We start from the raw sequence: 14,414 nt of genomic DNA, 5'->3' as shown, positions 1-14,414 counted from the left end.
GGTGGTGCATGGATGAGGGAAAGGTCAATATATATATATATATATATATATATATATTGTTTTGATAGGTAATTAAGCAATGCATTAAAAGGCGCCAAAAAGAGCGCACCAAAGTATGCAGGATGTATACAATGACCTCTAAAAGATGGCAAAAAAGGGAAGGGAAAAACAAAAAACTACTCCTTCCCTTAATGAGAAACCAACCAATTAATAAAGTCACACAAGGACATTGGGCCTTCAGCTATGTACAACTTGATCCAAGATAACAAGTTACGAAGGAACAAGCTTTTTAGTCTTTTGCAGAGAGTTCCTATTTTTCAAATGATCTTCTATTTCTTTTCTTTCAAATTATCTAAAAGAGGTACAAAGAAAATGCTTCCCACACCTTTTTCTATTTCCTTCCAACAAAAGAGTCACACTAACCTAACAAAGTCTCTCTTACTGAGGAAGATAATTGCTGAGATACTCTTAATAGAGAATTGAAGTTGCCGCAAAACCCTTGCCTTACCACAATGTAGCAAAATGTGGTCAATCGACTCCTCCTGGATACGACAAAAGAAGCATCGGGACCACCTTCTCCTCTAAAGCTGATCTAAAATAAGAGCTTTACCCCGTGACGCCCCCTAAGCAAAAAAACTCGCCTTAAATGGAACTCAAGAGTTCCAAACAACACCTTCTGGGAAAGGGGCTAAACTCCCAAGCTCTAAGAGAGTGTAAAGGGACTTCACAGAGAAAGAACCACTCTTTGTCTCCAACTAGATTACCTTATCTCTCCTCCCCCATTCACTGCCTTATTTTGAAGCTTCGATAGAAAGCACTCCTCAATCTCATTAATCTTTTTTGTGCTAGTTTTGGGCATCTCCTCCATTATTATGAGTCATTTAAGTTTAAGTGATATATTCTCATTAACTTGAATGAGGTGTACTAGTCTATATATAAAAAGACATCGTACATATGAGAGAAGGGAGAAAAACAACAGTAGAAAATAATTCTAACCAAGGAATAAGAAACAAAAAATAAAAAAGGGGAAACTAATTGAATTAAAAAAACTTTGACTCTTACCTTATGTATCATCCCTGGTTTAGTGCACTAAAGCTGATTAACTTAAATCAAAGATCTTGAGTCGAATTTTCCACATGACACTATCAAGCTGTACATTTTTTATTTATTTATATTTTGTACATATTCTTGTTTCATCCCTGATCTGTATAGCTATTTTGTTGCTCCTGTTAGGTATTTCCCCTTTCATCTTTCTGTCAGGGATTTCTCATTCTTGTTCGTACTTACAAATTTATATCAATAAAATGTTTGTTTCTAATTAAAAAAAATCATTTTGTGCTGGTTTTGAGCATCTCTCTCATTATTATCAGTCTTTTATGTAACTATCTTACCTAGTAAACCAAATTGTGATATTCTTTTCTTCTTCTTCTTTTGTGTATGTGTGTGTGGCTTGGCTATATGCTTTATTCCCTTTGACATGGAAAACAAATGATTTCACACATGCTAAGTTTAATTGTCCTTGGTTTCTTAGATTTGCTCTCGACATTGATTTGGATGCTCCAAAAATTAGAGTTCCTATACGAACATGTGGCTCATCCAGATGTGATAGCCATTTTCTTTTGGATTTTGGACATTTTACCTTGCACACGAAGGTATGCAGCTTCAGCTTGTCCTTTGAATAGCTGTAACTTACATTGACTTTTACTTAAAATAGTTAGTTATTGCTGCAGGAAACTGAATCTGATGAACAGAGGCAGAGTCTATACTCTCGGTTTTATATTTCTGGGAGAGATATTGCTGCTTTCTTCACAGATTGTGGTTCTGATTGTCAGAACTGCACCTTCGTTGCTCCAGCCTATAATAGTCGACCTACCATATCTCCTGCACTGAAAGATTCTGATGACTTCTGCTCTCTCGTTGATAGGTGTGGAATGGCCGTAATTGTTGATCAGGTATACTTTTTTCCTGGACTTGCTCTTGTAATGTTAAAATACTAGATTGTACTGATTAATATAAAATGTTCTGCTCTGGTTTTCTTTAGTTATATTAATTATGCCTAATTGTATCTGTGCATTGGCCTATTGAAGATCAAGGTACCTCATCCAAGTTATCCATCAACACGTGTTTCTGTTCAAGTCCAAATCTTGGCATTCATTTTTCACCAGCAAGATATTACAGATTGATGGAATTGTTAGACATACTGAATGGTACAATGGAAAAGAGTAATAAGTCTACCGTTGAAAATTACCAAGCTGGACTTGCCCCTTGGAGTCTTGCAGATCTTGCTACTGATGCTAGAATTCTTGTTTGGAGGGTACATTCTCAACATAAGAAAAAACAGCTGATTTAATATTCACCTTATGTATGTATGCCATTTTTATTCTTCTATTACTCCATTTTCTTGATTTAGGGAATTGGCAATTCCGTGGCTGCATGGCAACCTTGTTTTCTTGTGTTGTCTAATTTATACCTTTATATTTTGGAATCTGAAACATCCCAGAGCTATATGCGATGCTCAAGGTGCTTTTTTCCTTTTTCTTCGTTTTTTCTTTGCTCATTCTGCTAGGTGTTAGCGATTAACGCTTTCCTATCCTCTCTCTTTACCAGACTTCTTATATTTAAAGGTTCTTGACACTCCTAACCTAAAGTTCCAATTTCTGGCCACTGCAGTATGGCTGGTAAACAAGTAACTGAGGTCCCTTCTTCTAATCTTGGTGGCTCACTGTTCTGCATTGCTGTGAGTTTCAGAGGGATGGACTTTCAGAAGGTGGGCCATGTTGGTTAAGTAAAATGTGTGTTCTTTTTAATCATGTTTCATTTGTCTGAATCACAAGCTTATACCTTCTAGTTAATTTTTTTTTTCTCATGTTTCGTTCGACTAAATTGCAAGCTTTATACTTTCTTGTTAATTTTTTATTTTTTATTTTTAAGTTTTTGGATTTTTGATGCAAACGAGGATCTAAGAAGGAACAAAAGGCAATAAAAATCTAGAATAGGCTTTGTGTGAATAAACTGCTCCATGCACAAAACAAATAATATGAAAGAAAGGTATCATCTTTTCTGTGTGATGATTATTTACTATTTCTCTATTATAACTTGAAAAAATGTCCATATATGTTTCCTACTAAAACTCTTATTCCATAATTTAAGTAGACATCTAATAGTGAAGAATCCAGAGCAACAAGAAAATTCTAGAACAAGAATGAAAGACCACTTGCTGATGATCTTAGTAAAATTGCTCATAGTGCTGATGTGGCACATAGGGTTGGTCCTCCAAGATCTCAACTCCAATTTTATGCATTTTTTTTTGTTCATCATAGGCCTTATCCACCATGTGTGTGAAATTAACTTAAAAAATTGCTAGCATAGTGTTGGTCTACATGGCTCTGCAAATATCACATTTATTTGCCAATGTATTCAGGTGTTATAAAATTGAATCCCTTACTTTTGATTGTTGAACATATTTCTTGTTTATTTGTGGCTGCTGAACAAGCACAGCTTAAGAAGAAAAAATCAGCATGGTTTTTGACCATCTGATTTCTTGATTGTCTCTCTCACATGTGTTGGTAGAATATACTGCTTTGTCTAAAAAAACGAGAAATAGCAGGTTCAAGATTTTCTAATCATCCTAATGTATTGCCATGTTTGTTTCTAGCTGGGCACATCAAATGTTGGGTTGGGTTTCCAGCATTCCTGGCCAGCCACATTTAATATAGAATGTTTAGAAAGATGAAACATGTAATGCAATTTATTATGCATATATTCTTTATCCTAGTTTTGCGTTTATAGATGGTACTTTATTCCTATCATTGTGATGTCTTTTTTTTTAGGCTCTGGAATCTTCTAGTACTTTGGTTATAGAGTTTCGGGATGAAGAGGAGAAGACTACTTGGTTGAGAGGACTTACACAAGCAACATATCGGGCTTCTGTACAATACGACTCATTTCCGCTTTATCTTTGTCTTTTATTTTATTTTTTTTCATTTTTTATTTTCTAGGTGCTTAATACTGAAAAGTATTATTCTTTTCTTTTGGTGAATATAGGCTCCCGCTTTGGTAGATGTACTTGGAGAATCAAGTGATGGTGTGACTGAATTTGGTGATCCTCGGGCCTCAAATTTGAAAAAAGCTGACCTTGTTATTAATGGGGCATTGCTGGAAACAAAGTTATTAATATATGGGAAGGTTAGAGTGTGTTCCCTTTTCAAATCTTTGAAGTTACGTTGCCCACTTGTTTTGTCAAAGTTTATCCAAGATGCATGCACATGATCTGAAAAAATGTTTTAGAATTATTTAGGTACTCTTCTATTACTCATTGCCTATAGGGTAGAGCAATTAAGCATTTCAATTTTTGTCAACATTCATTTGCAGGCAGAGTATGAAGGGCATGGGAAACTAGAAGAAATTTTAATACTTGAGATTCTTGCTGGTGGAGGAAAGGTTTGTTCAGCTGCTGCATACCTTTGTATATCTTCTTTCTTTCTTTTTCTTTTCTTTTCTTTTCTTTTCTTTTTATTTTTTATTATTTATTATTTTTTTAATAAATAATTTTTTTTCCTCATTGGGACTTGAACCTAGAACCTCCAACAAGTCCTCCCCAACTCTTTACCACTTGAGCCAGCTCAAGGGCTGCATACCCTTGTATATTTTTTTCTTCTTCGTTTTTTTTTTTCTTTTTTTTCTTTTCTACTAAATGTTAGTGAATTTACTTAGAATGTATGTGCAGGTTTGAGGGGAAGTAGGGTCATTGCTGGAAAGTATGGGGAAGAGGAGGGGTGTAGGTGTTCCTAGAAAAATTGCAGTGGTTTCGGAGTCGGGTTGTGGAAGGCTATCATGAGAGGTTGGGAGGGTATTAACTGTAGAAGGTCCTTTATTGTGGGTAATAGTAGAAAGGTGAAGTTTTGGAAAGCTAAATAGTGTGATGATTCAACTTTAAGAGAGTCTTTCCCCTTTTTCAATGTCATCTCTTTGACTAATGGTGCATAAGTGGTGGATGTCTGGAATCAACCAGGTGGGGGAGGTTATTGGAATCCTTGCTTTTCAAGGCATCTGGATGATTAGAAAGTAGAAAGGGTTGAGACCTTCTTAAGGCTTCAAGGCAAGGCTATGAAATGGGATAAGGAAGATAGAATGGAAAGAAGGGTAAATTTTCAATCAAATCCTTTTACACCTTTTTGGGTTAGGGAAGACCAAAAATGTTCCTTAAGAGGGCTATTTGGAATTTGATGGCCTTGATGAATACTCGAGTATTACCTCCATGGATTTTAGGGATGGAATGTTCAGATATTCAGAAGATGGGTAATTCACCACTGGTAAATTCCTTCTTGTGGCTTTCTCCAACTCAACTATTATGGGTGTTCATTGGGTGGTCCAAGTCATATGGCTTTGGTGCCAAATACTAAATGTCATAGGGGTGAGCTGCTTCAGGATTTCACTAAGATGGTTTTGAATTGGCCATAGAGACTGAATCAACTCCTTTGGTAGGTTTGGCGGGGGTTTCTTTGATAGGGATGAGAAACCTTTTGTGAGTGGAGATTTCTTGGTTGTTATCTCTAGGCATCCATGGGAGGAAGGACCTTGGAGATATGATCAGTGGATGTGGCAGAGTCTGGATTTTTTTGAGGACATGGTTACCTAATTTTGTAAATCAAGATCGCTAATCAGGAGGCTAATATTTTGGCCAAGAAGGGAATGTCATACTTTGTTAAGAGATTTTCTTCCCCTGTGAGTCCTCTTGGTCCTGTAGTTTCATGGTACCACATTTGTTCGCACTGGAGTCTTGGTCTTGTTCTTTGATTTCTTTTTTCTTGAAGGATCTCTCATCCTTGTACAGTTCAAGGATTCAGATGCTTAGTGAGGTGCCTCATTGTTAGAGGTTTCTGAGGGTGGCTTCCTTCTATTAGGGTGTCAATAGAAGTACATTAGGATGGTTTGATCTCTCTCCATTTGGTAATAAAATGTTTATTTCCTTAAAAAACAAAATGTGCTCTTGTTAAGTTGAGTTGTGGAATTTTTATCTGAACTTATTGATCTTATATAGGCGTTAACAAGAGTTTTGTCCTATGTCCTATTTATCTGTAGGGTTCTACTTTAAGCCCTTACTTTAACTGCATTTCCGTTATGCTCATTATAGTAAAGAAAAGTTATGCCTGGTAGACTGCAGAGAGCTTTTGACTTATTGTGTTGTGTTGATGTACTTAGTTGAATTTTTTAATTTCTTGTTTTATTTTTATATGTTCCCATTTTAGAAGTTCCTAAATGTGAGTTAGCCTTATAGGTTACTGCTGCAACCACTATTGCTTTTGCTTATTAACTGCTGAGAGTAGGTTGATCAACTTTATTTGTGTGATTATTGTTAGGCTAAAAGCTCAAATGAGTTTGATTGGTAGCTTAATAATCACGCTTCAGGCCTTAGGTCCTCTTTGATAAGACCTTTTTTAAATTGCGTAACATTGCAGCTGCTACAGGTTCTTGTTTTTGTTTGGAACCTTAAAGTATATATTCATATTATTCTGCAGGTGCACGTTGTTTGTTGGAAGGTGACCTGACAGTCAAGATGAAGCTTCATTCCTTGAAAATTAAAGATGAGCTTCAGGGTCGTTCATCTACAAGTTTGCAGTATTTAGCCTGTTCTGTGCATGAGAATGACCATTTATTTGCTTCCCCTAGAAACTTGGATCCTTCTGTCAAAGAGCTGTCTACGGCACAACCAGAGGAGGATGATATTTTCAAAGACGCTTTGCAAGATTTCATGTCTCTTCCTGATCAAGAAAGTAATTTGCAACATATGGTTATGCCCAAGTCTGCATGGATGGAGGATGTCACTGACTTTGCTGAAGTTGATTCTGCTGTAGCCTTAATACATGAAATGGATCTGGGGAAAGGAAAAGGCACTTCAAGTGAGACATTTTTTGAGGCTCAGGATAGCGACCGCTCTGATTTTGTGTCTGTTACCTTTTTGACAAGGAATCCTGGTTCACCTGATTATGATGGTGTAGATACACAGGTACCTAACATAACATCAGAGTAAAATGGAAAAGTGGAAAAAGGAGAAACCTAATTTTTTGCACTATTAAAGATGCAAGTCTATATCTCGTCGGATTGTTTTGCTAATTTGTTTAAATTCAAAATTTCAGATGAGCATTTGCATGTCCAAACTGGAGTTCTTTTGCAACAGACCCACTATTGTTGCCTTAATTGATTTTGGCTTGGATCTAAGCTCGCGAAATTCTGGTGGAAGTAGTACAAATGCTACAAAGGTTTCAGATGATGAGTCTTCGCTTAACAAAGACAAGACAGAAGAAAATGAGTGTGTCTTTGTTAAAGGGTTGCTGGGTTATGGTAAAAGCCGTGTCATCTTCTATTTAAACATGAACATGGACAGTGTGACTGTGTTTCTTAACAAGGAGGATGGTTCTCAGCTTGCAATGCTTGTACAGGAAAGTTTCCTGTTGGATCTTAAGGTGATAATTATTTCATTTGTTATTCCATTTGCCTTCTTGTACCTTCTCTTCATTTTTCTTTGTTTTAATTTCAATAAAATGGTGTTAAATTTATTTCATATTTATTGAAATGGAAGTTAATATTGTTTCTTATATTGTTCCTTATTGAGAATGATTTTTGTTGTTCAATCAATTTTTGAATGGAGGCTGGAAGTTAAATGCTGATTCTTAGCTGATTGATGGATCTGTTTAGGTGGCAGTTAATTGGGTGTGTGTTGAAGGAAATTTTTTTCTGCTTGAATGTCTTAACCTTGGTAATTTGTATCCTTCTTTGGCTGATATGACCAATCCAAACCTTATGCTACAACAGTCAACACTATCTTAACGACACAAAGCTGGTTACTGAAAATGCAGGAAGAAAGAGTTTTAGTTTACTGCTTTGGTGTTGAGCAGGTTGTTTTTGTTTGAAGGAGGGAGAATAAAAAGAAAAAAGAAGGAAAACAAGATTCAAGATGGAACTACAATTTGAACCAAAAAAAGGGAAGAGGGCGGGGATAGGTTTCTTTTTTTTTTTTTTTTTTTTAATGTTGGTTTGCTTTTTGTATTATTTTGGCAGCATGGCCGAGTGGAAAGGCAGGGGACTGCAAATCCTTTTCCCCCATGAATAAGGAAATGGGTCAAGACTTGCTCAATTTGCCTATTATACTATAGAAATGTATATTTAAATTTCTTTTGTTGCCACAACATTGCCATTCTTAACTTTATTACAGTTTACGAGATTCTATAAACTTATCCTACTCTATTATCTTTCCTTATGGGGTTCAAGACTATTTCTATCTCTTTTTTGTGCTGGACAAGAATTTATTCCTTGGTTAGGATTTTCTTTCCTTTTTTTTTTTTTTCTGACTTCATTCAATTTTATTATTTCAAGGTTCAACCAACTTCTCTTTCCATTGATGGAACATTAGGAAATTTCAGGCTGCGTGATATGGCCTTTGAAATAGATCATTCTTGGGGTTGGCTCTGTGATATACGCAATCCAGGGGTCGAATCCCTTATCAAGGTATTGATGAACAGATCATATATTGGACATGTTGTTTGTTTTTCATCCCTATTACATTGTACAAGGCACTTCTCCCCTCTTTTTCTTTTCCAGTTCACATTCAATTCTTATAGTGTTGAAGATGATGATTACAAAGGATATGACTATAGCCTGTGTGGCCGGCTGTCTGCAGTTCGTATTGTTTTCCTATATAGATTTGTTCAGGAGGTAAGTCTGGATATTGCTCGTCATGATTTGAGTTGGACAGTAGCAATTGTATTCATCGCTTGCTCATTTAATCTGGGGAATACTTCTTAATTGGCCAAGGCTAATAATTGCAAATTTCTTGTGGCTTGTATATTCATGTTGGTTACGTAACTAGAATTTGTTCTTTGCTATTTTCATATGGCAACTTTTGTCCTACTGTTTTTGTAATAGAAGTTTTGGAAACATGCTTCTGCAGGTAACTGCATACTTCATGGGACTTGCTACCCCACATACCGAAGAAGTAATTAAACTTGTTGACAAAGTTGGAGATTTGGAGTGGTTGATTCAGAAATATGAGATTGATGGGGCATCTGCCATAAAGTTGGACCTCTCACTGGACACTCCAATAATCATTGTTCCAAGGAATTCAATGAGCAAAGAGTTTGTATTTCTGCCGCCAGTTCTTTGCATGATGCTGAATTGGTTTACTTAAGATTTACTGCTTGTGAAAGTCAGGCTGATATCACTCATAGATAAGCACATCTTCAATTGGTCTTGAAACACCATAGTTTACCACAAATTTCATCACCCGAAGTTGGATTTCTTTTATCTCTATATATTGTTACTCCTATGATGAACATTGATAAGATCACTTAAGCTGGATCAAAACTGACCTCAAGTTAGGAGGATGGCAGAGTTTTTGGGGCATAGATTGATGGGGGAAAGTCTTTTAAAGTCTATTCAAGGGGGGAAAGGGAAGACATAAATAAACTTTAAGTAGGATTAATATTAATTAGAATTAAATTAAAATTAATATTTGTTGGAATCAAATTAGAATTGACTAGTTAAGTTATAATAATTAGAATTTGAGTCATAATATGATATTATTTGAGTCATAACAGGATATTAGAGTCTTAGTAGACTTTAAATGTTATATTATAATAGGTTATTAGAATCTTAGTAGATTTTGAATTTCTTAGAGAAGCCTATAAATAAGGCTAATCAATGTAAATCAAAGCAATGAATTGATTGATATTAATAATATTATATTTTTTTCATTGCAAGTGTTGCAATCCTCAATTGTGAGACTCCATTGATTTTCTTCTAGGTGAAACTCTTAGAAGACCTTAGTGAGACTTTAAGGTTTTAGTCTTTTCTTCGTTGTTTCTTCTTTATCTCTATTTATTTTATTTTATTTTTCTCTACCATAAACTTTATTCTTTGTTCCTTTTCTTACAACCTAAAAATAAAAATCCTAGCCCACCTACTTTTGAGTGTAGGTAACCATTCTAGGGTTGTGCTACGTCATAGATCTAGTGATCAACTTTTAACCTCCTTAAGTCTTCCTTTAAGGTAACTCTTGAGCTTCCCATTTTTAGGATTTGAAGGTGTAGAAGGTCATCAAACATTTTGATTGGTGGAAAAGAGCTTATTTGTCTTGAAGAAGGTAAGAGTCCTTCATTGTAACTTGCTTAGGTTGTATTCCGAACCATATCTTTTGATTTTAAAGATACTGGTGGTCTAGCATTTAGGATTAACAAGATCCAAAGGGATTTCTCTTGGTTTGTAGTTGGGGGCAATGGAAAAAACCAATTAAGCCTCATTTAGCATATTGTTTGTGAGGCTCAAAAGAGATTTTTGCAATAGAAGCCTTTTTATCTTGTGTTTGGTTGCATTCAAGAAACCCTTCATTAGGACTTAAAAGTTCTTTAGTGAAAGTTACAATACAATGTCTTGTGGTTAGAAGAGATGTAGGAAGATAGTAGTCTCTAAAAAAAAATTCACATGGGCATTGATAATTGCACAAGTTTTATAAAATAAAAAAATAACCATATATTTTTTTATCTCAAATACAAGATCCTAATCAATTAGAGTAAAAACTTATAGATGTGATATGAGGGGGAACTAGGTTGAGGGGAGTTCTATTCCCAATATATTTAACAAGAATTAGTTGTGGTAGTTTCCAAAAGACAGAGTTCCTTACAACACCACATGGTTAAAAGTATTTATGGCTTACAAAATACTGGTGAAATGCTAACTTTTTTTTTTTTTAATAAGAAACAACAATGCATTATATCGAAATAGGAATTAAGAAATACTTTTAACCACAAATGTACCTGGTAAAATGGATTCTCTTCCCATCTCCCAACAGAAACCGAGTGTACCTGGTAAAATCCTAAAAAACCTGTGCAATAGCCTTCCAAGGACAACGATGTGACCACCTGACCATAGTGTTGACATCCCATCCATTAGTATGTCCCATACATGCTTAGAATGACCTGATGCCACATAATAGAACTCTCCCTAGGAAACCTCCATAGCCATTTCCCTAAAAGAGCACGATTCCTTAGAGAAATCTTCCCAAACCCCAAACCCCCTTCCACTTTTGGCTTACACACTAAATCCTAACTAATAAGATGGTCTCTCTTGTACTTCCCAACCCTTGACCAAAGAAAACTTCTTTGCAATTTCTCTATTTTTCCATTCATTGCAGTGACAATCTTGAACAAGGATAGAAAGTAGCTAGGAATATGGGATAGGCATGAGTGGATGAGTTATCCTTTTGCCTAATGATAAATAGGCCTTTTTCCATTCATCTAATCTTCGCGAGATTCTCTCAATCATTAGATCCCAAAAAGCACAAGCCTTTAGGTTCCCCCCCGGGGAAAACCCAAATGGGGAATAGGCCAATCCAAAGCCTTGCAATCAAGTGACAATGCTAACCTAGTGAGATGATCTTGATTGAGGTTGATGCCAAAAAAGGTACTTTTGTCAAGATGTTAAGTCCATATATTTACCCAAACAATAACAAAATAATCTTAAGAGTTTGCAGTTCTTGCACACGGGTGATAGAAAAAGAGATGTTGTCATCTGGAAATTGCAAATTGCAAATAAGACACTCTTGTTCTATTCCTACCTACACTGAAACCCTCCAACAAACTTCTCTCCTTTGCTCTCAACATCATCCTACTCAACACATCAGCTATGATAGTAAAAAGAATATGGGACAGAGGATCTCCTTGTCTTAATCCTTTAGTTGCTTTGATCCACCTTCTGGCATTTCCATTCACTAGGACTGTGAAAGTTACCAAGGACAAACAACCTTTCATCCAAGTCCTCCATCTAGGACTAAACCTCTTTCTCTCCAATACATGGTCTAGAAAATCCCAATCCACATGATCATATGCTTTTTCAAAATCAATTTTGAAAACTATTTCTTCCTTTCCTAAGTGTCTTCTTTCATCTACTATCTCATTGGGTATCAGAATTGCATCCAAAATTTGCCTCCCTTGAACAAAAGCCTCTTTGAGTAATATGGATAGTTTCATGGGGTACACCTTTTAATCACCCTGATAAGACTTTGGCTATTGTCTTGTGAAGACATGTGATCAAGTTGATAGGTCTAAAGTCTGAAATTTTTTTGGTCCGACTTTTTTGGGCACTAGAGCTATGAAGGTGGCATTAATGCATTGATTAATTATCCCGTCCTTGTGAAACTCTGTGAACACCCTCACTAAGTCCTCCTTGATCACATTCCAACACTCTTGAAACAAAGCAATGGTAAAACCATTAGGCCTCGACGCCTTATCCCCATCTAACTAAAAAATGGCTTTACAAATCTTTTCTTTGGTAAAAGGGATGTCCAACCTAGAAGCACTCTCTGTTGAGATAGGGGACCAATCTAAGCCTTCTACTTTCCTAGACTTCCTTGGGGGGCACGTATAAAGCTTTTAAAAAAAATGTAATATCTCCTCTGAGATACTATCAATATTATCCAACACTATTCCTCTTTCGCTCTCTAAGATCTTGATAAATTTCCTATTCCATCTACCATTAGTCACCTTGTGAAAAAGACTTTGAATTGTAGTCCCCTTCTCTTACTCATTTCACCCTAGCTTTTTGTCTCCAATGTACCTCTTCCCTCAACAATAGTTCCTCCAACTCCCTTTTTCTCAAAGCCCTTTGTGTTGATAGCTCAAGAGAAAGATTGCCTTCTTGCTCAACAACATCAATGTTAACAATATCATTAAGGATTCTCTTTTTCCTTTCCTTTAGCTCTCCAAATGATTCCTTATTCCACTTTTTCGATTTGGACTTAAAAAATTGTAGCTTCTCATAAACTTATGTCCTTTCCACCCATTGCCTTGAAAAACTCTCCACCAACTACTAAAGCAATCTTTGAAATTTGGGTGTCGTAACCACATGTTCTCAAATCTAAAAGGACTTGGTCCCTACTTGAATGGATTGGTGTTTAGAACAATCGGGCAATGATCCAAGGTCCATCAAGGAAGAACTTCTTGAAGACTTTAAGGAAAATTTTGCTCCCACTCATTGAGTAGGGAAACCGGTCCAATCTCTTACACACTAGGGAATTTTGCATGTTTGACCAAGTGGAAGAAGCATTCCGTAAAGGGGGGTCAATTAACTCATAGTCTTTTATAAATCCATCGAAGTAGGTGTTAATCCAAAACCACCTAATTTTTCTGAAATTCTCTTTGTGATATTAAAATCACCCTTCACACACCACAATGGAAAGGTTAAGCCAAAAAGGTCCAAGAGCTCCACCCAAAAATCCTTCTTAAGTATGGTATTGTTTGGACCATAAACTGAGGATAGCCAAAGGGGCCCAATGCCATCCATAAGAAATTTGACTGAAACAGAAAAAGAACCTGTTACCACCTCCTTATTGCTTAGTTTCTTTTTTGTTTCACTTGTTGGGGGGTGAGTTTCTCCCTTTCTGTTCTGTACTTTTTGAGTCGCTTTTTTAGCACCTCTTCGTAATATGATACTTTTCTTACTTGTCAAAAATGTTCCTAAACATGCTTTTTATATTGTATTCATTTTTTCTATCTTTAGAAACAGAAACAATTTCATATCCATTACCAAATTGACCTTATATTTGGCTTATATTATGTGTAATCCCCTCAACTTTAAGCACCATCACATTGAAAGAAATCTAGAAAACACATCATTCTGTGCTATGTCATGGCCCACTAGTATGAGCCTTAATTGCTCATTTTCTTTCAGTTTATGTTTTTTAATTTCATATGTTGAGAACATTCTCTGATGGTTTTTTAGAATGACCAATTTTGAAATTTCATTTTTCTTGCTCTTCTCTCTAGGTACTTGTGAAACCAGGTAGTAAATTTTTAGTGGCACTCAGCCTTTGTCCCTTTTTTTTTTTGGTTCTTTCTTTTGACGTTAGAAGTTAGAAGACTGGGGATCCCTGGATTCTTTTTAAGCATTTTAATTTGAAGATAAGGTTTCTAATAATAAGGAATTTGGTTCTATAGTTTGTAACATGTTTATGCTGTCAATGTTGCAGTTTCATTCAACTTGACCTGGGCCAGCTAGAGATCAGAAATGAAGTCAGTTGGCATGGAAACCAAGAGAAAGATCCTTCAGCTGTCCATCTTGATATTCTTCATGCCGAGGTATGGTATATATATATATATATATATTTTAAATATTTTACAAATTTGATGTTTGAATTGCTGATGTTCATTCTGGTTTTGCATTGCAGATCCTGGGACTCAACATGTCTGTGGGAGTCAATGGTTGTATGGGTAAACCAATGATAAGGGAAGGCCAAGGACTTGATGTTTATGTCCGACGCAGTTTGAGGGATGTTTTCAGGAAAATCCCCACATTTTCTCTTGAAGTGAAGGTACTTTTTGTTGGAATTGTAATATTCCATAGTCATTCTCTTTGGTAGCCCTTGT

At 35.9% G+C, this 14,414-nt stretch overlaps 1 protein-coding gene across 1 annotated transcript in view; it reads left to right on the top strand.

Annotated features, from left to right (window-relative positions):
- The window catches only part of LOC117914486, a 117,755-nt gene that overhangs the window by 42,868 nt on the left and 60,473 nt on the right, over positions 1–14,414 (top strand). Inside the window, 17 exon segments of the mRNA XM_034829830.1 lie at positions 1,532–1,652; positions 1,731–1,952; positions 2,088–2,133; positions 2,136–2,314; positions 2,411–2,520; positions 2,671–2,767; positions 3,831–3,929; positions 4,045–4,185; positions 4,372–4,444; positions 5,584–5,592; positions 6,519–7,006; positions 7,137–7,463; positions 8,374–8,505; positions 8,599–8,712; positions 8,948–9,132; positions 14,018–14,126; positions 14,216–14,359. Coding sequence (XP_034685721.1) covers positions 1,532–1,652; positions 1,731–1,952; positions 2,088–2,133; positions 2,136–2,314; positions 2,411–2,520; positions 2,671–2,767; positions 3,831–3,929; positions 4,045–4,185; positions 4,372–4,444; positions 5,584–5,592; positions 6,519–7,006; positions 7,137–7,463; positions 8,374–8,505; positions 8,599–8,712; positions 8,948–9,132; positions 14,018–14,126; positions 14,216–14,359 — 2,596 coding nt within the window.

This window comes from Vitis riparia, chromosome 5 (genome assembly GCF_004353265.1).
Source record: "Vitis riparia cultivar Riparia Gloire de Montpellier isolate 1030 chromosome 5, EGFV_Vit.rip_1.0, whole genome shotgun sequence".
Taxonomy (NCBI): Eukaryota; Viridiplantae; Streptophyta; class Magnoliopsida; order Vitales; family Vitaceae; genus Vitis; species Vitis riparia.
Note: the sequence above shows the minus strand (reverse complement) of the source record. Positions and strands in the feature narration are given on the sequence as shown.